General features: G+C 43.4%; 1 protein-coding gene across 2 annotated transcripts in view; it reads left to right on the forward strand.

Annotated features, from left to right (window-relative positions):
* The window catches only part of dcxr (dicarbonyl/L-xylulose reductase), a 69777-nt gene extending 49991 nt beyond the window's left edge, over nucleotides 1–19786 (forward strand). Inside the window, exons 7-8 of one of the 2 annotated variants that reach the window (XM_034193709.1) lie at nucleotides 7183–7300; nucleotides 19689–19786. In XM_034193709.1, the coding sequence (XP_034049600.1) occupies nucleotides 7183–7300; nucleotides 19689–19705 (135 nt within the window). In that variant the 3' untranslated portion in view covers nucleotides 19706–19786. Of the gene's footprint in view, nucleotides 1–7182; nucleotides 7301–19649 lie in introns of both variants that reach the window. The other variant, XM_034193708.1, reaches the window with a different exon arrangement.
* The last annotated feature ends 4691 nt before the right edge of the window (nucleotides 19787–24477 follow it).

The raw sequence follows: 24477 nt of genomic DNA on the forward strand, positions 1-24477 counted from the left end.
ACGGCAGCCCTGGCCTCTGGTGGGACGTACAGTTTGTTCTTTGGCCCTGTTCCGGGGTCCGGGCTCTGTGCCAGGGCCTCCCGGACGGTCTTCTCCACGTCCCAGGTAAGGGTGGCCACGATAGCGGACTCCGGTACGATGGGTTCCGGTGGATCCGACAACTCGGTTTTGACTTCATTTTCATGCACCCGGGACAAGGCATCCGACCTCTGGTTTTTGGTCCCGGGGCGGTAGGTGATCTGGAAGTCAAAACGGCCGAAGAACAGTGACCAGCGGGCTTGCCTGGGGTTCAGCCGCTTGGCGGTCCTGATATACTCCAGGTTCTGGTGGTCAGTAAAAACCGTGAATGGCACTGACGCTCCCTCCAACAAATGTCTCCACTCCTCAAGGGCCTCTTTCACCGCTAGGAGTTCTCGATTGCCCACGTCATAGTTCCGTTCTGCTGGGGTCAACCTGCGGGAAAAATAGGCACACGGGTGAAGAACCTTATTGTTCTCTCCACTCTGGGATAGCACGGCTCCTATCCCTGAGTCAGAGGCGTCCACTTCAACCACAAACTGGCGACTGGGATCGGGCTGCACCAAGACGGGTGCAGTTGAGAAGCGCTGTTTCAACTCCCTGAACGCGGCATCGCACCGATCCGACCAGGTGAAGGGGATCTTTGGTGAGGTCAGGGCTGTCAGGGGGCTAACTACCTGACTATAGCCCTTAATGAACCTCCTGTAAAAATTTGCGAAGCCGAGGAACTGTTGCAGCTTCCCGCGGCTCGTAGGTTGGGGCCAGTCTCTCACCGCCGCGACCTTGGCCGGATCCGGGGCGACGGAGTTGGAGGAGATGATAAACCCCAGGAAGGACAGAGAGGTGCGGTGAAACTCATACTTCTCGCCCTTCACAAACAGCCGGTTCTCCAACAACCACTGCAGGACCTGACGTACATGCCGTACATGAGTCTCAGGGTCCGGAGAAAAAATGAGTATATCGTCCAGATATACGAAGATGAATCGGTGCAGGAAGTCCCGCAAGACGTCATTTACCAAAGCTTGGAACGTCGCGGGGGCGTTAGTGAGGCCAAACGGCATGACCATGTACTCAAAATGACCTAACGGGGTGTTGAATGCCGTCTTCCACTCGTCTCCCTTCCGGACCCGAACCAGGTGATATGCGTTCCTAAGATCCAGCTTTGTGAATATTTTGGCTCCATGCAGGGGGGTGAACACCGAATCTAACAAAGGCAACGGGTATCGGTTGCGAACCGTGATCTCGTTCAGCCCCCGATAATCAATGCATGGACGAAGACCGCCATCTTTCTTGCCCACAAAAAAGAAACCTGCTCCCATCGGGGAGGTGGAGTTCCGGATCAGCCCAGCAGCTAAGGAGTCCCGGATGTAGGTCTCCATCGATTCGCGCTCAGGTCGTGAGAGGTTGTACAGCCTGCTGGACGGGAACTCCACGCCTGGAATTAAATCGATGGCACAATCGTACGGACGGTGCGGGGGAAGGGTGAGTGCCAGATTCTTGCTGAAAACATCAGCAAGATCGTGGTACTCAACCGGCACCGCCGACAGATTGGGAGGGACTTTGACCTGCCCTTTAGCCTGGGAACCGGGAGGGACCGAGGATCCTAAACACACCCGATGGCAGGTCTCGCTCCACTGAACCACCACCCCAGACGGCCAATCAATCCGGGGATTGTGTTTTAACATCCATGGGAACCCCAGAATCACACGGGAGGTAGAGGGAGTCACAAAAAACTCTTCCCGATGATTCCCTGACACCACCAGAGTTACTGGTAGTGTCCTGTGTGTGATTAAAGGGAGTAGGGTGCCATCCAGTGCTCGCACCTGCAATGGCGAAGGAAGCGCCACCAGAGGGAGCCCTACCTCCCTGGCCCATCTGCTGTCTAGCAGATTCCCTTTTGAGCCTGTGTCTACCAGTGCTGGGGCCTGAAGGGTTAAATCCCCGCTAAGGATTGTAACTGGGAGTCGTGTGGAAATATGTGTGTGTCCCACGTGAATTTCTTGGCCCACCCTAAGCCCAGTTTCTAGGGGCGGGCGTTGGTGTTTAACCGTTCGGGGCAGTCTCTCACTTGATGCTCAATTGAGCTGCAAACAAAGCACGCCCCGCGGGGGAGCCTCCTCCGTCTATTCGGTGGTCTGAATGTGGCCCTGCTCGTGTCCATAGCTTCGTCGGCAGGGGGAGCTGTAACCATACGGGGCGTAGAGGCCGTGGAGCGTGGGAAGGGCGGACCTTTTTCGGACCCGGAAGGAAGAGGGACGGCGCGTGCCCGGCCACGCCCCTCGTCTTGTTCCCGACAGCGTTCCCTTGGCCACCAGGTGCTCCTTCAGGACGGACGACAGAGCGCAGCATTATTCCAGCCGGACCTCGCAGCCGCAATGCGGAAGTCGACTGCATAAGCGGCTGCGCTCCGGCGTCCCTGTCTCATTGACAGCAGAACAGTTGAAGCGGTCTCTCCCCTGTTAGGGTGGTCAAACATGGTTTTGAACTCCCTCACAAACCCAGTGTACGTATGAAGGAGCCGTGAATTTTGCTCCCAAAGCACCGTAGCCCAAGCGCGTGCCTCTCCTCGAAGCAGATTAATCACATAAGATACTTTACTACCATCAGACGCGTACATGACGGGACGTTGTGCAAAGACAAGCGAACACTGCATAAGAAAGTCCGCGCATGTCTCCACACAACCCCCGTACGGCTCTGGGGGGCTTATGTATGCTTCAGGGGATGGTGGGAGGGGTCGTTGAACGACCAGTGGAACGTTTATGTCCTGCACAGGGTCGGCAGGAGGAGGAGCTGCAGCAGCGCCCTGAGCGCTCGCTGCCACCTGTGCGGAGAGAGCCTCCACCCTGCGGTTCAGGAGGATGTTTTGCTCGGTCATCTGATCCAACCGAGCAGTAAAGGCGGTGAGGATGTGCTGCAACTCACCAATCACGCCTCCTGTAGACGCCTGTGCACCCTGCTCTCCCATTGGCTGTTCAACTGCTGGGTGACGCCCCTCGGAGTCCATGACGCTGGCCGAGATATCCTGTTGTGAAAGTGTAGTGACATGGACCCACAACAGGGGGCGCAAATGAACGGACAATAGGAGAAGTCAAATATGAACACTTTACTGTTGTGAATGCCACAACTACACACAGCAGATTTTAGAATGAATACAAAGTCAATCAATCAAGGTGTCGTGTGGGCAGGCTCGACGATAGGAGACGTCCGTCTGGAGAAGAACCGGAACCACACGATTTCCTCCACCACCGAACCAGGAGAATACTGGAGCGGCCAAGTCCCGAGTTCCCCAGGTGGCCACCGTCTCCGCGTGTCGGATCTGGTACTGCTGGCGAAGAGCAAAAACAGTCAGCAAGTTCGTCTTCTACTAGTCAGGTGGGAAAAACACCTCCACCTTAACACCAGAAAACACAGTTCGTGAAGAGCCTGAAAAGTACTACTTAGCCGGTTTGGAGTGAGTGGTGAAGACGTCACTCCTCCAGTAACTACAAACCCAGCTCCCAGCTGGCAGTAGTAGACAGGAACTCCTACAACACTCAGAAAAGAGAGAACTTGTGCGTACGGCACAGTCAAAACCGCTGAGAATATTACCTCCTTGTTAGGATGATATCTCGGCGATGTGGTGGAGGTGTTGTCCTGCTTTTATCAGGGGTGAGGAGTAGATGATTCGTGACAGCTGTCATAGCCGATGAGTGACAGCTGTCACCCCGGCCGCTCTTGTGGGGCGGCAGCGCCCTCTCGTGCCTGAAGCCCGCACTTCAGGCAGGGCGCCCTCTGGTGGTGGGCCAGCAGTACCTCCTCTTCTGGCGGCCCACACAACAATTTGTTGATTTTTAACCAATTGGAAACCCCTAATGCTGGACTGCAGTAAACCAGAAAATGGAACATTGCAGTAGTCCAATCTAGAAGAGACAAATGCATGAATCAGGGTCTCAGCATCAGCCATAGACAGGATGGGACAAATCTTGGCTATATTTCACAGGTGGAAGAAGTCCTTGTAACATCTCTCATGTGGAAGTCAAAGGAGAACATGGGATCAAAAATGAAGCCAAGGTTCCTCACTTTGTCAGTGTGATGTATGTAACCTGCACTGCATGTTATATGGGAATCATTACCATTTAGGCAAGAAAACCCACATGCAAGCGATGCCTGCTTGTGGGTTTATTTAATGTGGGAATGTCATTGCAAGTGGACATGACAGAACAGATCATCAGCCTTTTTTCTGATGGCTGTGAAATCCCAGATGATTGAGGTGTGAGGACCTCCTGTAGCCTTCATTCCCCTACACAGCAATCCTGTCACAAGCCATCACCTCCTTTGTCTGATCTGGCATAAGGATGTCCTGTTGGACCTTCATGGCTACCATAGAAGCCATGGTGCACACAAGATTCCCACTGTATTTTACCCCAACACAGTAATCCCCTTCTGAATCCATTACCCAACTGTCATGATGCAGATGTCGGGTTGGATTTTGATTCCTAAAATGTGACCTATAGCATACAGAGTATATATACTCAACAAAAATATAAACGCAACACTTTTGGTTTTGCTCCCATTTTGTATGAGATGAACTCAAAGATCTAAAATGTTTTCCACATACACAATATCACCATTTCCCTCAAATATTGTTCACAAACCAGTTTAAATCTGTGATAGTGAGCACTTCTCCTTTGCTGAGATAATCCATCCCACCTCACAGGTGTGCCATATCAAGATGCTGATTAGACACCATGATTAGTGCACAGGTGTGCCTTAGGCTGCCCACAATAAAAGGCCACTCTGAAAGGTGCAGTTTTATCACACAGCACAATGCCACAGATGTCGCAAGATTTGAGGGAGCGTGCAATTGGCATGCTGACAGCAGGAATGTCAACCAGAGCTGTTGCTCGTGTATTGAATGTTCATGTCTCTACCATAAGCCATCTCCAAAGGCGTTTCAGAGAATTTGGCAGTATATCCAACCAGCCTCATAACTGCAGACCATGTGTAACCACACCAGCCCAGGGCCTCCACACACAGCATGTTCACCTCCAAGATCATCTGAGACCAGCCACTCGGACAGCTGCTGAAACAATCGGTTTGCATAACCAAAGAATTTCTGCACAAACTGTCAGAAACCATCTCAGGGAAGCTCATCTGCATGCTTGTCGTCCTCATTGGGGTCTCGACCTGACTTCAGTTTGTCGTCGTAACCGACTTGAGTTGGCAAATGCTCACATTTGCTGGCGTTTGGCACGTTGGAGAGGTGTTCTCTTCAACTCTATGCGAAGGAGATGTGTTGCACTGCATGAGGCAAATGGTGGTCACACCAGATACTGACTGGTATCCCCCCCAATAAAACAAAACTGCACCTTTCAGAGTGGCCTTTTATTGTGGGCAGTCTAAGGCACACCTGTGCACTAATCATGGTGTCTAATCAGCATCTTGGTATGGCACACCTGTGAGGTGGGATGGATTATCTCAGCAAAGGAGAAGTGCTCACTATCACAGATTTAGACTGGTTTGTGAACAATATTTGAGGGAAATGGTGATATTGTGTATGTGGAAAAAGTTTTAGATCTTTGAGTTCATCTCATACAAAATGGGAGCAAAACCAAAAGTGTTGCGTTTATATTTTTGTTGAGTGTACAAAGCACTTTTTTCCTCCAAAGTTCACCTCGTCCCATCACAGTTATTGCAGAAGACATTTCTGTTATGATAGATGTCTCTTCTGTGCCGTTTCATTGGCCTGGCTATGTGGAGCATTGCACAAAGCTGATCCACATCCTGGAATGTTAGACATTTCTAGTGCCAGGGTTCTGGTGGCTGATTGCCCAGTCAACTGAGAATGACCAAATGTTACTAAGAACACAAAGGTAGTGAAGCATTTGAGGGCAGGGAAAGTTTCAGGGATCTGTGGCTTCGAAAATGAACTCCTCCAGGTGGATTGAGATGCTGTTCTTCTGGCATTGCAAGCAGTCTTTGTTTCAGGATTGGAGACTGGTTTCAACCCAACAGAAGAGAAGAAACAAGTCTTCTGGAAGCGAAAGCCCAAATTGCAGTAGTTCAAGGGGTATTACACTGCTCTCTGTGCCAGGGAAGGTGCTTACAAGAATTGTTCTATACCAGGGCTTCAAACCAGAATGTTTTCATTCGGTTTGTATTTTACTGTTTCTGATTTTGAGTTCCACCTTAGAATTACACCGTGTGCACAATTATTACGTATTTTGACCATATCATCATTTTGAATGCTTTTTGGATTTAAGCATATCAGGTGACATGTATTTGTGTAATGAGGGTGTGGCCTAAGGAGATCTACACCTCAGCCTTTTGCTGATTCTTAGTGACTTGTCCCATCTGCAGCGCCATCTTCCTGGTAACTCTGGTCCATCCTGGAAAAACTACGCGGGCGTATCACATAGCATGTTATTGTAGAAGGGTACACACTTGACTTTGCCAATGATTCTGTGATCTTTGTGGAATCAATGGATGCTGTAATTGCAGCACTGGACAAGCTGAGCGAGGAATTGGAGTGTCTGGGTTTAAAATTGTCCTGGATCAAGACTAAGATCTAATAACTTCTGGGACTTGGCCATCAGAAGTATATCTTTTTGTTGCAAAACTTTGGGAGCCATTCATGGCTCTGGGTCCTCAGCCGTTGAGATCTAGGATGAGCTTATGGAGTCATGTGGTTACAGCACAGAGAGGTCTTGTGATGTTGAAATCTTTGCAGAAGAAAGGTTCAAGTCTTTAGGGTCAATGCTTTCTATCTTACTGCATGGTGGTGAGATTTGGAAGCTGACCATGAGCTCAGGTGGAGCTGATTGTTTCATGACCATGTCAGTCATGGTCAGTTTGGTAAAGGATAACTGTGTACAGAGCACCAATAAACTAAAGGTATCATTACACCTGAAATCCCTGGCCGGAAGCCAGACATCTCCACCTTCTTGACTTTCTACTGATCGTTGAACAATATCTCCGACACCTTACAGTTTAAGTTTATGTTGAGAAAATAACTTAGTGGACTTTAAGAAATCCTTAAAAAGCACAACACAGAAGGTAGTTATAAAAAGAAACCTGGATCAGGGAGGACACGGAACACAGGAAGTGTTCAGAGTTACCACATTGTGTGTGTACAAGTCTTCCCATACCAAACCCTGAACACGAGTGGTGTTTCATTTTGGACAGATTCGTGTCAACAGTGTGAATCCAACTGTCGTGATGACTGAGATGGGCCGTATGGGCTGGAGCAACCCCGAAAAAGCCAAGACTATGATATCCCGTATCCCTCTGGGCCGTTTTGCAGGTGAGACTCCATGTTTGTCTCCTTTGACATCTCACTGTATGTAATCTTTGATGTGCCGTTTTACTGCACATCTCTTTTGATGTATCACTATTAAACTGTGTATCTCATTTTACATGTCACTGTGTACTAGTTGATATATATATATATGTATATGTGTGTGTGTGTGTGTGTGTGTGTGTGTGTGTGTGTGTGTGTGTGTGTGTGTGTGTGTGTGTGTGTGTGTGTGTGTGTGTGTGTGTGTCATTTTCAGTCCCCGGAGGGTGGTATTTTGTACACCTCGTTCTGGCTCAGTGTCAAGGTGATTCATGACTGGACAATTTGAGAGATCTTCTTGGGTTTCAGCAGACATGTTGCTCTCTTCACTATGGAGCTGACTATATCCACAAATCCAGTGTTTTTAATTTGTCAGCAGTTGCTGATCCATCTTTTGTTTTTGTGTTCCTAGAGGTCTTGTTGGTTGTTGATTGTAGAACCTTGGAGCATAGTGATTCACAATAGTTGTGAGCTCACGGTCCAGCAGATCAGATCTCACTCGGCTACATGAGCCTCTTGAGCTGGTTTGGATTTCAGCCTGAGAAGAACCTGATGCTTTTCTTCTAGTAATTCTAGTCATTTTTCATATCTGTGACTTCTTTCATAGTCATTGAAAGTCCACTAAGGTGTTATGTTATAATTACTGTTATGTCATTTTCTGTTTTTGCCTTATGTTGCAAAAATTAGGCATCTTCTCATGGTGGCATGGCAACGGCATGGTCCTTTGTCGGAAAAGGGTGGATTACCCCCTCTGGGTCAGGCAAAAGTTACTGCCCCAGTACAGATTCCCCTTAAATTGCTTTTCGGCTTGATAAATCACATTGTATGTGTTGTTAGTTTTTTCATATCTCCATTCATTATTTTACATTATTTTGTTCAGTTTGGTCATTTCATTCAGTGCATCATTTTTGGATTAGGATATTCTTTTTCTGCATATAAGTAAGGATTAAACAACGAGAAGCCGTGCATTATACGGTTTAAATGCACAACACGAAATCTAAAACACCACGACGTGAAGCGGAGTGTATGCATACCGTATAATGCACGGCTTCGAGTTGTTTAATCCGCTTATACCATGGTCCTACACAGTGAGCTAACACACAATATTTATTTAAGAACTTGATAAAAATGCGTAAGTATTTGGGACTATTTTATGCCAGTCTCAAGACATTTTGCCGCCGATGTGCTTACCGTGTCTGCGGGCTCGCGCTGCAGCAGGCCACTCACACCGCCCCCCTCTTTGATTTTTGGAGCTGTGGCCAACTCTGGCAACAGGTCCAGAAACTACGCTTGCTGTTTTGATGCGGAGCGCTCCGGCAGCCCGCAAGGATAGAACAGTACTCCTCTTCTTTCCCGTTTTCAATCTTGTCCAGTTCGTCCATTGTTAAATCTTTACACCATTGCTTTTGCTGTTCTTCTCGTCTGCTCTCCTCGTCTTTCCATTCCACAAATGTTTTATTTTGGTCAAAAATATTAAAATTTACTTGGAAATTCATGCTTTATCGCGTTTCTGTCATTCACCTGTCAAAACACAGCTGATCTGCCCCAACTGATTTGCGCATTGCTATGGTGACGACCAGAGCGGAGTGATAATAACAAGTGACTTAACTCGCCGAACTAAGTGTGCGTATACACGAAAATAATAGACATGGAATTCTCACTGACCATGGTATAAACTGGGTTTAACAGATGATACTTGTTTTGTCTGCCAGGAGATCGTGTGCAGATGAGTTAAGTTTCTGTCCGTTTCTGTCTGTGTGTGCATAATGTCTGACTTTGCTAGGCAGCAGTGGGGTGGGGGGTAGATAGATAAGAAGGGGGAGCCAAATTCTTTCACCAAGGCCGTAGATCCTTCTGGGGGAAGAGCAGAGCATTTGACCTTCAGGAGCCGATAAGGCTGCTATGTTAATGTTAAGCGGGGAGATTGAGAATTCCATTTACTGTACCTCTGACCGTCTAGAGTCCAAATTTATGAACAATATTCTGTGGTCCTCAGCAGCACATTCCTTTGCAATGCAGCGATATGCTCCAAGATGGTATCCATTTTTGCATTTGAATTCAAGAGTTAACGCAGTCTGAGATTGCTGCCTTGCCCAACTCATTAATCATGACGGACAGATAAGGGGATGAGATTTGGGTAGCAGCCATCTTGCTAATATTCCTGTGGATCAGGGCAGCGCACAAACTAGTCAGTGCCAAATGCCACACCATAAAAGCAAATAGAAATAAATCCTCAACGTCTGGAGCCAAGCATGCCACGCTCCATTTCTCCCAGGTGTCGAGAACACAGCCTGCTGGGTAGGTTCCATCAGGGCACACAGGGTCCCCCGGCCCTGATTTCCTTGTCGAAAAAAAAAATGGTATCAATAGCACTGAGAGACCAGTTGATCAGTTCCATGGTTAATCCAAATCTTAAGAGAAGAATCAGAATTCACAGTCTGGTGAAGCTGGGACTTTGAAGGTCGGAGCAGAAATAGAGAACAGAAAAGGAGAGGAGAGGGGAGGAATGCGACCGCTCTTGCCGGAGTCCCAAGCTGACACAGATGACAGACAAATGGATGAACACAAAGTGAAAACTTGGACTCACTGGCGTCAAAATGACTGCAAGCTGCGGGAGAAATAAAGCCAGTGAGAAGAAACGCAGAGGTGACTGTCCCAGGAACCCGTGGTTTGGTTCTAACTGGTCTGCTGGCTTCAGGTTGTTAAAATGTATAAATGTATGAATATGTGTGTGTATGTTTATGTATGTATATATATATATATATATATATATATATATATATATATATATATATATATATACACTCAACAAAAATATAAATGCAACACTTTTGGTTTTGCTCCCATTTTGTATGAGATGAACTCAAAGATCTAAAACTTTTTTCACATACACAATATCACCATTTCCCTCAAATATTGTTCACAAACCAGTCTAAATCTGTGATAGTGAGCACTTCTCCTTTGCTGAGATAATCCATCCCACCTCACAGGTGTGCCATATCAAGATGCTGATTAGACACCATGATTAGTGCACAGGTGTGCCTTAGACTGTCCACAATAAAAGGCCACTCTGAAAGGTGCAGTTTTGTTTTATTGGGGGGGATACCAGTCAATATCTGGTGTGACCACCATTTGCCTCATGCAGTGCAACACATCTCTTTCGCATAAAGTTGAAGAGAACACCTCTCCAACGTGCCAAACGCCAGCGAATGTGAGCATTTGCCCACTCAAGTCGGTTACGACGACGAACTGGAGTCAGGTCGAGACCCAGATGAGGACGACGAGCATGCAGACGAGCTTCCCTGAGACGGTTTCTGACAGTTTGTGCAGAAATTCTTTGGTTATGCAAACCGATTGTTTCAGCAGCTGTCCGAGTGGAGGTGAACATGCTGGATGTGGAGGTCCTGGGCTGGTGTGGTTACACGTGGTCTGCGGTTATGAGGCTGGTTGGATGTACTGCCAAATTCTCTGAAACGCCTTTGGAGACGGCTTATGGTAGAGACATGAACATTCAATACACGAGCAACAGCTCTGGTTGACATTCCTGCTGTCAGCATGCCAACTGCACGCTCCCTCAAATCTTGCGACATCTGTGGCATTGTGCTGTGTGATAAAACTGCACCTTTCAGAGTGGCCTTTTATTGTGGGCAGTCTAAGGCACACCTGTGCACTAATCATGGTGTCTAATCAGCATCTTGGTATGGCACACCTGTGAGGTGGGATGGATTATCTCAGCAAAGGAGAAGTGCTCACTATCACAGATTTAGACTGGTTTGTGAACAATATTTGAGGGAAATGGTGATATTGTGTATGTGGAAAAAGTTTTAGATCTTTGAGTTCATCTCATACAAAATGGGAGCAAAACCAAAAGTGTTGCGTTTATATTTTTGTTGAGTATATATATATATATATCTTGTGTTGTCTTCAGGGGTTTTATTTTATTTTTAGGAAGTCATGTGATCCACACAGCTGTACAGTGGTCCCTCGTTTATCGCGGGAGTTACGTTCTAAAAATAACCCGCAATAGGTGAAATCCGCGAAGTAGTCAGTGTTAGTTTTTACAATTATTATAGATGTTTTAAGGCTGTAAAACCCCTCACTACACACTTTATACACTTTTCTCAAACAGGCATTAACATTTTCTCACTTTTCTCTCCTGTGTAAACACTCTCTTTTTTCTTCTGGGCGAGAAGACTATAAACAGACACACGCAGAACACAATGCGCGTGCTCTCCCTTCGCTCACTGCCTCCGGGGGTACGGATGCGGGACCTGCAAAGAATCCAAGTCGGTAGTTTCTGGACCTGTAGCCAGAGTTGGCCACAGCTCCGCACAGCAGACAGGGGGCGGTGTGAGTGGCCCGCTGCGGCATTTACCGAGCCCACAAACTCTATAAGCGCATCGGAGGCAGAGCAATTGCGGTGATGCAGACCAGTGCCGCGACCGCCCCGCCTGATAAGGACGCGCAACACAATGTGCTGTTCAAAAGAAATAGAAGCATGCAAAATTGCACTAAAACAATCCGTGAAACTGCGAAGCTGCGAAAGGTGAACCGCGTTATAGCGAGGGACCACTGTATATACTTAAAACGGCCGCCTCATTGTGATAGCTTTTTTTTTAACAGAGATTTCCTCCATTTTTCCAGCCTTGCACTGGGTGCACACACAGAATTGCTGCATTTAATGACTCTGTCACACAAGTGAAGTACAGCCTAACACATGGATGTGCATGCTGGCTGGACTGTGCAGGAGTGTCTTTTTTTTTTAACTGCATTTAAAAAGTCCGTCAACTCAGCCCACAGACACGGGACCAGACACCAGAAAGATCACAGACAGACATTAACAGGCTGATGACGTAATTCCGTCATGGGACCACTGATAAAATAATTGTACGCCTCCAGATACTTGAAAGTCTTCACGGTCGTGGTCTCCAAGATTTAATTTCTCACAAGATCACTTTTGATCTTCGGGATCAAGAGTTGACATGTAGTCTGAAGTCATCTTCCTATGCCTTTTCTCACCGTATCTGCTTGGAGTCTGGAGTTTTCTGCCTACCGGTCTTTGTGGGAAAGGTGGAAATAAACAACAACAGTGATCTCTTCTATGGAACTTCACAGCAAAAAGCACCTGTTTAAATGTGTGCTGTCGCTGGCAATTGCAGATTTCTAAGATCCACCAGTCCGGATCTGGATCACCTCCAATATTTATTGGAGTCTTCCTTGGCCTAATAATCTGTGGTGCAAATTTCATAATGGGTTCAGTAGTTTTGAAGTCATCCTGATAACAGACAAATGAATAAATGCCGATTTATGCGTCTTTAGCGGACATAATGGGAACGTGTGTGTGTGTGTCAGAGGAAAACAATTCATAGTTAAACATCACATTTTGCTACTTGCTCTGACAACCGGTGACGATAGGTGCCTTGATTGTCGGTATACATTGTTGCTTGGGACAATAAGTGCTAGAGACATTATGAGCCTGTGCCTTTGAACGTAGTCATATATTGCCGTGGTGACAATACAGTAGTGTTCAGAATAATAGTAGTGCTATGTGACTAAAAAGATTAATCCAGGTTTTGAGTATATTTCTTATTTTTACATGGAAAACAAGGTACCAGTAGATTCAGTAGATTCTCACAAATCCAACAAGACCAAGCATTCATGATATGCATACTCTTAAGGCTATGAAATTGGGCTATTAGTAAAAAAAAAACATAGAAAAGGGTGTGTTCAGAATAATAGTAGCATCTGTAAGTAATAAGTTTCATTACACTAGAAGTCTTTCAGAAAGCGCTGTAACTAGGTTTAAGGATATGATTCCTTCTTTATGTTCTCTAATGTCATATACCAACACAGAGCAGAGTAGCTACCTAAACTCTGTAAGGGAGTTAGAGTATCTCGTCAATAGTTTTACATCCTCATTGAAGACAACCTTGGATGCTGTAGCTCCTCTGAAAAAGAGAGCTTTAAATCAGAAGTGTCTGACTCCGTGGTATAACTCACAAACTCGTAGCTTAAAGCAGATAACCCGTAAGTTGGAGAGGAAATGGCGTCTCACTAATTTAGAAGATCTTCACTTAGCCTGGAAAAAGAGTTTGTTGCTCTATAAAAAGCCCTCCGTAAAGCTAGGACATCTTTCTACTCATCACTAATTGAAGAAAATAAGAACAACCCCAGGTTTCTTTTCAGCACTGTAGCCAGGCTGACAAAGAGTCAGAGCTCTATTGAGCTGAGTATTCCATTAACTTTAACTAGTAATGACTTCATGACTTTCTTTGCTAACAAAATTTTGACTATTAGAGAAAAAATTACTCATAACCATCCCAAAGATGTATCGTTATCTTTGGCTGCTTTCAGTGATGCCGGTATTTGGTTAGACTCTTTCTCTCCGATTGTTCTGTCTGAGTTATTTTCATTAGTACTTCATCCAAACCATCAACATGTTTATTAGACCCCATTCCTGCCAGGCTGCTCAAGGAAGTCCTACCATTATTTAATGCTTCAATCATAAATATGATCAATCTATCTTTGTTAGTTGGTTATGTACCACAGGCTTTTAAGGTGGCAGTAATTAAACCATTACTTAAAAGCCATCACTTGACCCAGCTATCTTAGCTAATTATAGGCCAATCTCCAACCTTCCTTTTCTCTCAAAGATTCTTGAGAGGGTAGTTGTAAAACAGCTAACTGATCACCTGCAGAGGAATGGTCTATTTGAAGAGTTTCAGTCAGGTTTAGAATTCATCATAGTACAGAAACAGCATTAGTGAAGGTTACAAATGACCTTCTTATGGCTTCGGACAGTGGACTTATCTCTGTGCTTGTTCTGTTGGACCTCAGTGCTGCTTTTGATACTGTTGACCATAAAATTTTATTACAGAGATTAGAGCATGTCATAGGTATTAAAGGCACTGCGCTGCGGTGGTTTGAATCATATTTGTCTAATAGATTACAGTTTGTTCATGTAAATGGGGAATCTTCTTCACAGACTAAAGTTAATTATGGAGTTCCACAAGGTTCTGTGCTAGGACCAATTTTATTCACTTTATACATGCTTCCCTTAGGCAGTATTATTAGACGGTATTGCTTAAATTTTCATTGTTACGCAGATGATACCCAGCTTTATCTATCCATGAAGCCAGAGGATACACACCAATTAGCTAAACTGCAGGATTGTCTTACAGACATAAAGACATGGATGACCTCTAATTTCCTGCTTTTAAACTCAGATAAAACTGAAGTTATTGTACTTGGCCCCACAAATCTTAGAAACATGGTGTCTAACCAGATCTTTACTCTGGATGGCATTTCCCTGATCTCTAGTAATACTGTGAGAAATCTTGGAGTCATTTTTGATCAGGATATGTCATTCAAAGCGCACATTAAACAAATATGTAGGACTGCCTTTTTGCATTTACGCAATATCTCTAAAATCAGAAAGGTCTTGTCTCAGAGTGATGCTGAAAAACTAATTCATGCATTTATTTCCTCTAGGCTGGACTATGTAATTCATATTATCAGGTTGTCCTAAAGTTCCCTAAAAAGCCTTCAGTTGGTTCAGAATGCTGCAGCTAGAGTACTGACGGGGACTAGCAGGCGAGAGCATATCTCACCCGTGTTGGCCTCTCTTCATTGGCTTCCTGTTAATTCTAGAATAGAATTTAAAATTCTTCTTCTTACCTATAAGGTTTTGAATAATCAGGTCCCATCTTATCTTAGGGACCTCGTAGTACCATATTACCCCATTAGAGCGCTTCGCTCTCAGACTGCAGGCTTACTTGTAGTTCCTAGGGTTTGTAAGAGTAGAATGGGAGGCAGAGCCTTCAGCTTTCAGGCTCCTCTCCTGTGGAACCAGCTCCCAATTCAGATCAGGGAGACAGATACCCTCTCTACTTTTAAGATTAGGCTTAAAACTTTCCTTTTCGCTAAGGCTTATAGTTAGGGCTGGATCAGGTGACCCTGGACCATCCCTTGGTTATGCTGCTTTAGACGTAGACTGTGGAGGGGTTCCCATGATGCACTGTTTCTTTCTCTTTTTGCTCCGTATGCATCACTCTGCATTTAATCATTAGTGATCGATCTCTGCCCCCCTCCACAGCATGTCTTTTTCCTGGTTCTTTCCCTCAGCCCCAACCAGTCTCAGCAGAAGACTGCCCCTCCCTGAGCCTGGTTCTGCTGGAGGTTTCTTCCTGTTAAAAGGGAGTTTTTCCTTCCCACTGTAGCCAAGTGCTTGCTCATAGGGGGTCGTTTTGACCGTTGGGGTTTTTCATAATTATTGTATGGCCTTGCCTTACAATATAGAGCGCCTTGGGGCAACTGTTTGTTGTGATTTGGCGCCATATAAAAAAAAAGTTGATTGATTGAGTTGATCTGCTGTTGATGCTACAAACTCAAAACTATTATGTTCAAACTGCTTTTTTTAGCAATCCTGTGAATCACTAAACTAGTATTTAGTTGTATAACCACAGTTTTTCATGTTTTTTTCCACATCTGCGAGGCATTAATTTTGTTGGTTTGGAACCAAGATTTTGCTCATTTACTAATGTGCTTGGGGTCATTGTCTTGTTGAAACACCTATTTCAAGGGCATGTCCTCTTCAGCATAAGGCAACATGACCTCTTCAAGTATTTTGACATATCCATGATACCTGGTATGCGATATATAGACCCAACACCATAGTAGGAGAAACATGCCCATATCATGATGCTTGCACCACCATGCTTCACTGTCTTCACTGTGAACTGTGGCTTGAATTCAGAGTTTGGGTCGTCTCACAAACTGTCTGCAGCCCTTGGACCAAAAACAACAATTTAATCTCATCAGTCCACAAAATACTCCTCCATTTCTCTTTTTAGGCCAGTTGATGTATTCGTTGGCAAATTGTAACCTCTTTTGCACGTCTTTTATTTAACAGAGGGACTTTGCGGGGGATTCTTGCAAATAAATTAGCTTCACACAGACGTCTTCTAACTGTCACAGCACTTACAGGTAACTCCAGACTGTCTTTGATCATCCTGGAGCTGATCAATGGGTGAGCCTTTGCCATTCTGGTTATTCTTCTATCCATTTTGATGGTTGTTTTCTGTTTTCTTCCACACGTCTCTGTTTTTTTGGTCCATTTTAAAGCACTGGAGATTATTGTAGATGAACATCCTATAATTTTTTGCACCTGCGTATAAATTTTCCCCTCTCCAATCGCTGTTCTTCTGAACAGTGTCTTGAATGCCCCAATTTCCTCAGGCTTTCAAAGAGAAAAGCATGTTCAACAGGTGCTGGCTTCATCCTTAAATAGGGGACACCTGATTCACACCTGTTTGTTCCACAAAATTGATGAACTCACTGACTGAATGCCACACTACTATTATTGTGAACACCCCCTTTTCTACTTTTTTTTTTACTAATAGCCCAATTTCATAGCCTTATGTGTGTGCATATCATGAATGCTTGGTCTTGTTGGATTTGTGAGAATCTACTGAATCTACTGGTACCTTGTTTCCCATGTAACAATAAGAAATATACTCAAAACCCGGATTAATCTTTTTAGTCACATACCACTACTATTATTCTGAACACTACTGTATGTGCTGTAACAGCTTGTCCATGAAAAATGTACTTAAACTCCCAATTTTCTATAGGAATACAAACGTCCTACGGGCACTGCACTAGTAACATCAAATTCTACAAAAATCTAAGTAATACCTCAGTGATGGCACCCACCTCAATAGCAGGGTGTAGTTGCTGGGTTAAAGCATGCTGGGATATGTTTAACCTAGTGTCTTCTATTTTCTTCTCCAAGTAATTCAACAAATCTTGTGCTGTAAAAGAGGTGGATGTACATTATGCTTGTTTTTGTTGATCAGATCAGAATAATAGGTCCACTTTGTAGCCAGTAGTGCATGCTTACAGTCTAAGATAGCATCACGCCACACAAGGTGGAATACTTCTAATTTTGAACTACGCCATTTTGTTCTAGAGCTCTAGCCTTATGTTTAAGGCCATGTAAGTAATCATTGAACCAAGGCGACTGTGTTTTGGGGGGTGTGGTTTTAATATAGGTGGCACAATCATGTCTAGTGTAGTTTTGAGCACTGAGTTTAAACTGTCCTCAAGACTGTCTACTGAATGGTCATTTTCCAAAATTGATGCTAAAATATCACACAGTCTGGCTCCAAGTTCAATTGTAGTTGAGCAGTTGATGTGTCTCCATGACAATAAATAAGTTTCTCATTCCAGTGAACACAACCATGAGACTGTAAACTTAATAAGTGAGTGATCCGAGACCACTGACACAAGAGGCAAGATGCCAATATTTGTGACAGTGATCCAGGGTATTTCCACTAATGTGTGTCGAACCCTGAATGTATGTCTAGAAATGATTTGCGTGTTGTGAAAGTGTAGGAATACGGACCCACAACAGGGGGCACAAATGAACGGACAATGGAGGAAGTCAAATAACAACGCTTTACTGTTGTGAATAAGCACGACAAACACGGCAGATCACAATAGTAAGCAATGAAGTCAATTCACAAAAATGTGTCACGTGGGCAGGCTCGATGATAAGCGACGTCCGTCCAAAGCAGAACCGGAACCACACGATTTCCTCCGCCACCGAACCCCGGGAATACTGGAGCCGCCAAGTCCCGAACTCCCAGGTGGCCACTGCCTCCACTTGTCGGATCTGGTACTGCTGGCGAGGAACAAAAAACAGTTAGATGTGGATGCGTTTGCACCCAGCAACACGTATGGTGGGAAAACCACCTCCACCTCTCATCAGAAACTGGTAAGTGCAGGAGTGTGAGTACTTATCAAAGAGGTAGGGAAAAAGTCCAACACAGTCTCCAGCTGTAAATACTCACTGTCTGCTATTAAACACACAAAGCAACAAAGTATTATTGTCGGGAAGACAACACAATCGGCTGAGCACTTTACCTCCTAGGTAGAGCGATATCTCGGCACGAGGTGGAGATGTCGTCTGCTGATATTACTATGAAGATCAGATGATTGGTGACAGCCGTCGTAGGTGATAAGTGACAGCTGTCACCCCGGCTGCTCCTGTGAGGCGGCAGCGCCCTCTTGTGCCTGGAGCCCGCACTCCAGGCAGGGTGTCCTCTGGTGGTGGTGGGCCAGCAGTACCTCCTCTTCAGCGGCCCACACAACATTGCGGAGGTGATCAGAGGTTTTATGTATATGGATGTTGAAGTCACCAATAATCAGAATGTTATCTGCACACAAATTAGAGAGTATGGCTAGGGGGCCTATATACAGTGACAAAGTAACGTTTGATTTTTATTCTTTTGACCTTATACTTATTATCCTGGGCAGAGCAGAGAGTCAGATGTTCAAGCAAATTATATTTTAGACCCCAACAGCTAGTAAGCTAAACCCAGATTTATAAGTTAGAGCAACACCCCGCCGCCTTGCTTCATATCACGAGGGCCGTGACTAAATGTGTACACCGGTGGGCAGGCTTCATTTAAGGGGAAGACAGCAGTAGGTTTAAACCAGGTTTCACATACACCAATCATATCTAAGTGGTGATCCATTATTAGATCATTAATCAACAGTGATTTTGAGGACAATGATCTTATAGAACCAAACAAAGGACCTCTGTGGGGTTGACAATGTGACTTTTGGGATTTGGGGTGGTTCTAGAGTAATATAAACCAGATGCCTAAAATCAGGTTTGGGTTCATGAAGTTCCATGTGGGTTGACACGGTAACATCCTCCTGGATGTTGTGGTTTGGGCTCATTAGAACTGTGCTCATGAGACTGTTGTTGAACCATTTGCATAGAACCGGCAGGTCAAGGGGCTGTGACATCAATTCGACACTCTGTGGCTTGTTTGAAAGACTTGGTTCTCAGTGTGCACCGATCATGGATCAGGTTGCTCATTTGTTTGTGGGTGATATGGAGTTGAACATGTGTTTAGACTCACAGGTTCTATATCTGGCCTTTTTATTTAATCTTTCTCTTTGAACAAATAAAATAATCAGAAATTTTTTGTGAGATCCAGATGGAGGGTATTACAACCCCAAACCAGAGAAGACAGACCACATCAGTCCAGTCTTGGATGATCTGATCCAAGACTGCTTCTGATCTCCTTTCAGTTTCCAGGATCAGAACTCTTTGCTCTGCATTGGCTATTTGTTAGAAACTTCTAGAAAGCCTGAACTCCACTTTATCACGTTATCAAAGGGCCTATACGTTTTTATTTTTTGTATATTTTTGGACTTTGAGCTCTTCCTTTAGTTTGCCTTCACGTGGCCCCTTTAACCTTTGACTTTGTGTGTGTGTATATGTGTGTATGTGTGTTCATAGAGGTGGAGGATGTGGTGAACAGCTTCTTTTCCTGCTCAGTGATAAAAGCAGCATGATTAATGGAGCTGCTTTGCCTGTGGACGGAGGCTTCCTGGCATGCTGACCAGTCCCTGGCTCCAAAACAGTGACCTTTGACCCTGCCTCAACCTGTCAATCCACTTCAATAAAGTGACCTTCTGCACAAATAACTCAGACTCATCCTTCCTTCAAGGTGGCTGATGGGCAGAACATTTTACGACAAAAAATACAGTCAGAACATTTCATGGGAAAAAATAGTCTGAACATTTTTGACAGAAAATACAATCGGAAAATTTTACAACAAACTAGTTGGAACATTTTATGAAAAAAAATACAATTGCAATATTTTACAAAACAAATAAAATACAATTGCAACATTTTACATTAAAAAAATACAGGTGGAACCTTTTTTGTCACAAAATTAGTCGGAACAGTTTTTTTTACAAAACAAAAAAAAAATACAGTCAGAACTTTTTACAAAACAAAAAAATACAGTCGGAACAATTATTAAATAAAATATAATTGGAACATTTTATGACATAGAATGTAGTTGGAACATTTTTACATTTAAAAAATACATTTGGTACGGAAGCGTATTGCATACACCGGATTAAAAAAAAAAAAAAAATCAACTACTGATCTCGTAATTATGAGAAAAGATCTCATAATTACAAGAAAAGATCTCATAATCACAACATCAGGATCTCGGAATTATGAGAAAAGATCAGGTGACTAACTTGTTTTATGTATATACTTCTGTACTTCCAGTCCCTCAGTAAAGAAGCGGGCTGAGCTCAGCCGAGTATACATACTGCAATCAAACACAAAGTGTTGATTTTCCACTGAAGTGCTCCCCGGATGAATATCCAGGGAGGGACCACGAGGCGTCTTCCTGCTTTCACTCACACAGCCCGACCGACCACTGAGGCATGCTCACTCCCACCCGTGTGCATGCCAGTCTGTGGGCCTCGCTGGAGGAGATTCATTCATCCAGGAACAGTTTAGGGGAAAATCCACACTTTGAGCGCGCTGTGGTATGTGATCACAGTGCAGTGTCGGAGGTTACAAATTGGCCGATTTTCGATTATGACTTGAGAATTCTCATGCTGTCTTTACAGAGGACTCGAAGTACGGAAGCACATTGTATGGAAGCATTTACACACACAAACACACACCAATACACAGTAAATAAATAAAAAAAATAGCCTGACCTCATAATTACAAGATCCTGATGTTGTAATTATGAGATCTTTTCTCGTAACTATGAGATCCTGATGTCGTAATTACATGATCTTTTCTCATAATTCCGAGATCCTGATGTTGTAATTATGAGATCTTTTCTCGTAATTACGAGATCATCGGTCAAATTTTTTTATCCAGTGAATGCAATACGCTTCCGAAATTTGGAACATTTTATGCAAAAAAAAAAAAAAAAAAAATACAGTCAAAAGATTTTATGACAAAAAATATAGTTGGAACATTTTTTTAAAACAAACAAACAACAACAACAAAAAAAACAGCCAGACATAATTTTACGAACAAAAACATACAGTCGGAGCATTTTATGCAACAAAAAACATAGTCGGAATATTTTACCAAAAATAAAAAAAACAATTGCAACATTTTACATTACAAAAAAAATACAAATGGGACCTAATTCATCACAAAACTACAGTTGGAACCTTTTTACCAAAAAAAAAAAAAAATACAGTTGGAACACTTTCTGGAAAAAAAATGAATGAATGGATTTATTTGGCACACAGACTCAACAATAACAAAAAACTGATACACAAGACAATTCCACAATGACATGTGTGACCAAAAGGGGGTAAGCAGAAGCAAAGCTTCTAAACGTCCACCCCTTATATACATACATATATACTCATTACCAACCCCCAGAGCAAGCACACAGGCGACAGTGGTAAGGAAAAAACTCCCTCTGATGTATTGAGGAAGAAACCTCAAGCAGACCAGACTCTAAGGGGTGACCCTCTGTTTGGGCCATGCTACAAACACATTTCAATCAATCAATCAATTTTTTATATAGCGTCAAATCACAACAAACAGTTGCCCCAAGGCGCTTTATATTGTAAGGCAAGGCCATACAATAATTATGTAAAACCCCAACGGTCAAAACGACCCCCTGTGAGCAAGCACTTGGCTACAGTGGGAAGGAAAAACTCCCTTTTAACAGGAAGAAACCTCCAGCAGAACCAGCTCAGGGAGGGGCAGTCTTCTGCTGGGGACTGGTTGGGGCTGAGGGAGAGAACCAGGAAAAAGACATGCTGTGGAGGGGAGCAGAGATCGATCACTAATGATTAAATGCAGAGTGGTGCATACAGAGCAAAAAGAGAAAGAAACAGTGCATCATGGGAACCCCCCCAGCAGTCTAAGTCTATAGCAGCATAACTAAGGGATGGTTCAGGGTCACCTGATCCAGCCCCTAACTATAAGCTTTAGCAAAAAGGAAAGTTTAAGCCTAATCTTAAAAGTAGAGAGGGTGTCTGTCTCCCTGATCTGAATTGGGAGCTGGTTCCACAGGAGAGGAGCCTGAAGCTGAAGGCTCTGCCTCCCATTCTACTCTTACAAACCCTAGGAACTACAAGTAAGCCTGCAGTCTGAGAGCGAAAGCGCTCTATTGGGGTGATATGGTACTACGAGGTCCCCTAAGATAAGATGGGACCTGATTATTCAAACCTTATAAGTAAGAAGAAGAATTTTAAATTCTATTCTAGAATTAACAGGAAGCAATGAAGAGAGGCCAATATGGGTGAGATATGCTCTCTCCTTCTAGTCCCCGTCAGTACTCTAGCTGCAGCATTTTGAATTAACTGAAGGCTTTTTAGGGAACTTTTAGGACAACCTGATAATAATGAATTACAATAGTCCAGCCTAGAGGAAATAAATGCATGAATTAGTTTTTCAGCATCACTCTGAGACAAGACCTTTCTGATTTTAGAGATATGCGTAAATGCAAAAAGCAGTCCTACATATTTGTTTAATATGCGCTTTGAATGACATATCCTGATCAAAAATGACTCCAAGATTTCTCACAGTATTACTAGAGGTCAGGGTAATGCCATCCAGAGTAAGGATCTGGTTAGACACCATGTTTCTAAGATTTGTGGGCCAAGTACAATAACTTCAGTTTTATCTGAGTTTAAAAGCAGGAAATTAGAGGTCATCCATGTCTTTATGTCTGTAAGACAATCCTGCAGTTTAGCTAATTGGTGTGTGTCCTCTGGCTTCATGGATAGATAAAGCTGATAGATGGATAGATAAACATTTAACATAACACAAACTCAAATCCCATCATCATAAACATATCTCGTGTAGATACATACATATATACACATACCGACATACACCTACACATACGTACATGCATATACAATGCGTGTGATTTTATACTATATATTTAAAAGATAGAAAAAGTACACACAACTAAACAATGATCAACAAAACACCCTAACCCTCAACACCCTTCCTCCTCCCTATACCTAGAAAAAAACCATGTGCCTATACCGCTGCTTAAACTGGTTCATGCTTGGACATTGCTTGAGCTCCACCCCCAATCTGTTCCACGTCCTCACTCCGCAAACAGAAATACAAAAACCTTTTAATGTTGTACATGCCCACTGATGTTTTAAGTTAACCCCCCCCCCCCCCCCCCCTCAGATTATAATACCCTACTCTATTAAAGAACATGTTTTAATATTTCCAGAAAGTAAATTGTTTATTGCTTTATACATGATTTGTACTGTTTGAAAATGAACCAGATCAGTAAATTTAAAAATTTTTGGTTTTAAGAATAGTGAATTTGTGTGATCTCTATAAACCAGTAATATGAATTATTCTTATAGCTCTTTTCTGCAGTATGAATAATGGTTGTGTTGTACATTTATAATTATTGCCTCAGACCTCTGCACAATAGTGTAAATATGGTAAGATCAGTGAGCAATAGACAATGCGGAGTGAGTTGTGGTCCAGAATGTATTTAACTTTGTTCAGAACTGAAATGCTTCTTGACAGTTTGCTCTGTATATGTTTTATGAGACTTCCAGTTTATTTTATCATCAATTATCACCCCAAGAAACTTAGTTTCATATACTCTTTCAATATCCACCCCCTGTACTTGTAACTGTACTTGTATGTCTTTATTACAATTGCCAAATAACATATATTTTGTTTTACTTAAGTTTAATGATAATTTGTTTCTGTCAAACCACATTTTCAGCTTTCCCATTTCTGTAGTGATGTTCCTTAGTAGTTTCTACAAATCCCCCCCAGAACAAAAAATACTTGTCATCTGCAAATAATACTATTTTTAATATCTTGGACACATTAAAAATATAATTTATATAAAGTAAAAAGAGTTTCGGACCCAATACTGACCCCTGTGGGACACCACAAGCAATGTCCAAGCATGATGATGTATATTCCCCCAACTTCACAAATTGTTTTCTGTTCCTCAAATAACTTCTCACCCAGTTCAACACTAATCCCCGATCCTATACCCTTCAAGTTTATTGATTAATATATCATGATTGATTGTGTCAAAAGCTTTTTTAAGGTATGTGAATATTCCAACTGAATGTAATTTATGATCTATGGCATTTGTGATCTCCTCAAGTGATTCTATTAATGCCAGTGATGTTGAACTATTTGCTCTAAATCCATATTGACTGTCAATAAGTAATTTATGTTTGTTTATGAATTTATCTAATCTATTGTTGAATAATTTTTCTAATATTTTGGAAAATTGTGGAAGCAAAGAAACAGGCCTATAATTTGTGAAGTGGTGTCTATC

Source organism: Thalassophryne amazonica, chromosome 18 (genome assembly GCF_902500255.1).
Source record: "Thalassophryne amazonica chromosome 18, fThaAma1.1, whole genome shotgun sequence".
NCBI lineage: Eukaryota > Metazoa > Chordata > Actinopteri > Batrachoidiformes > Batrachoididae > Thalassophryne > Thalassophryne amazonica.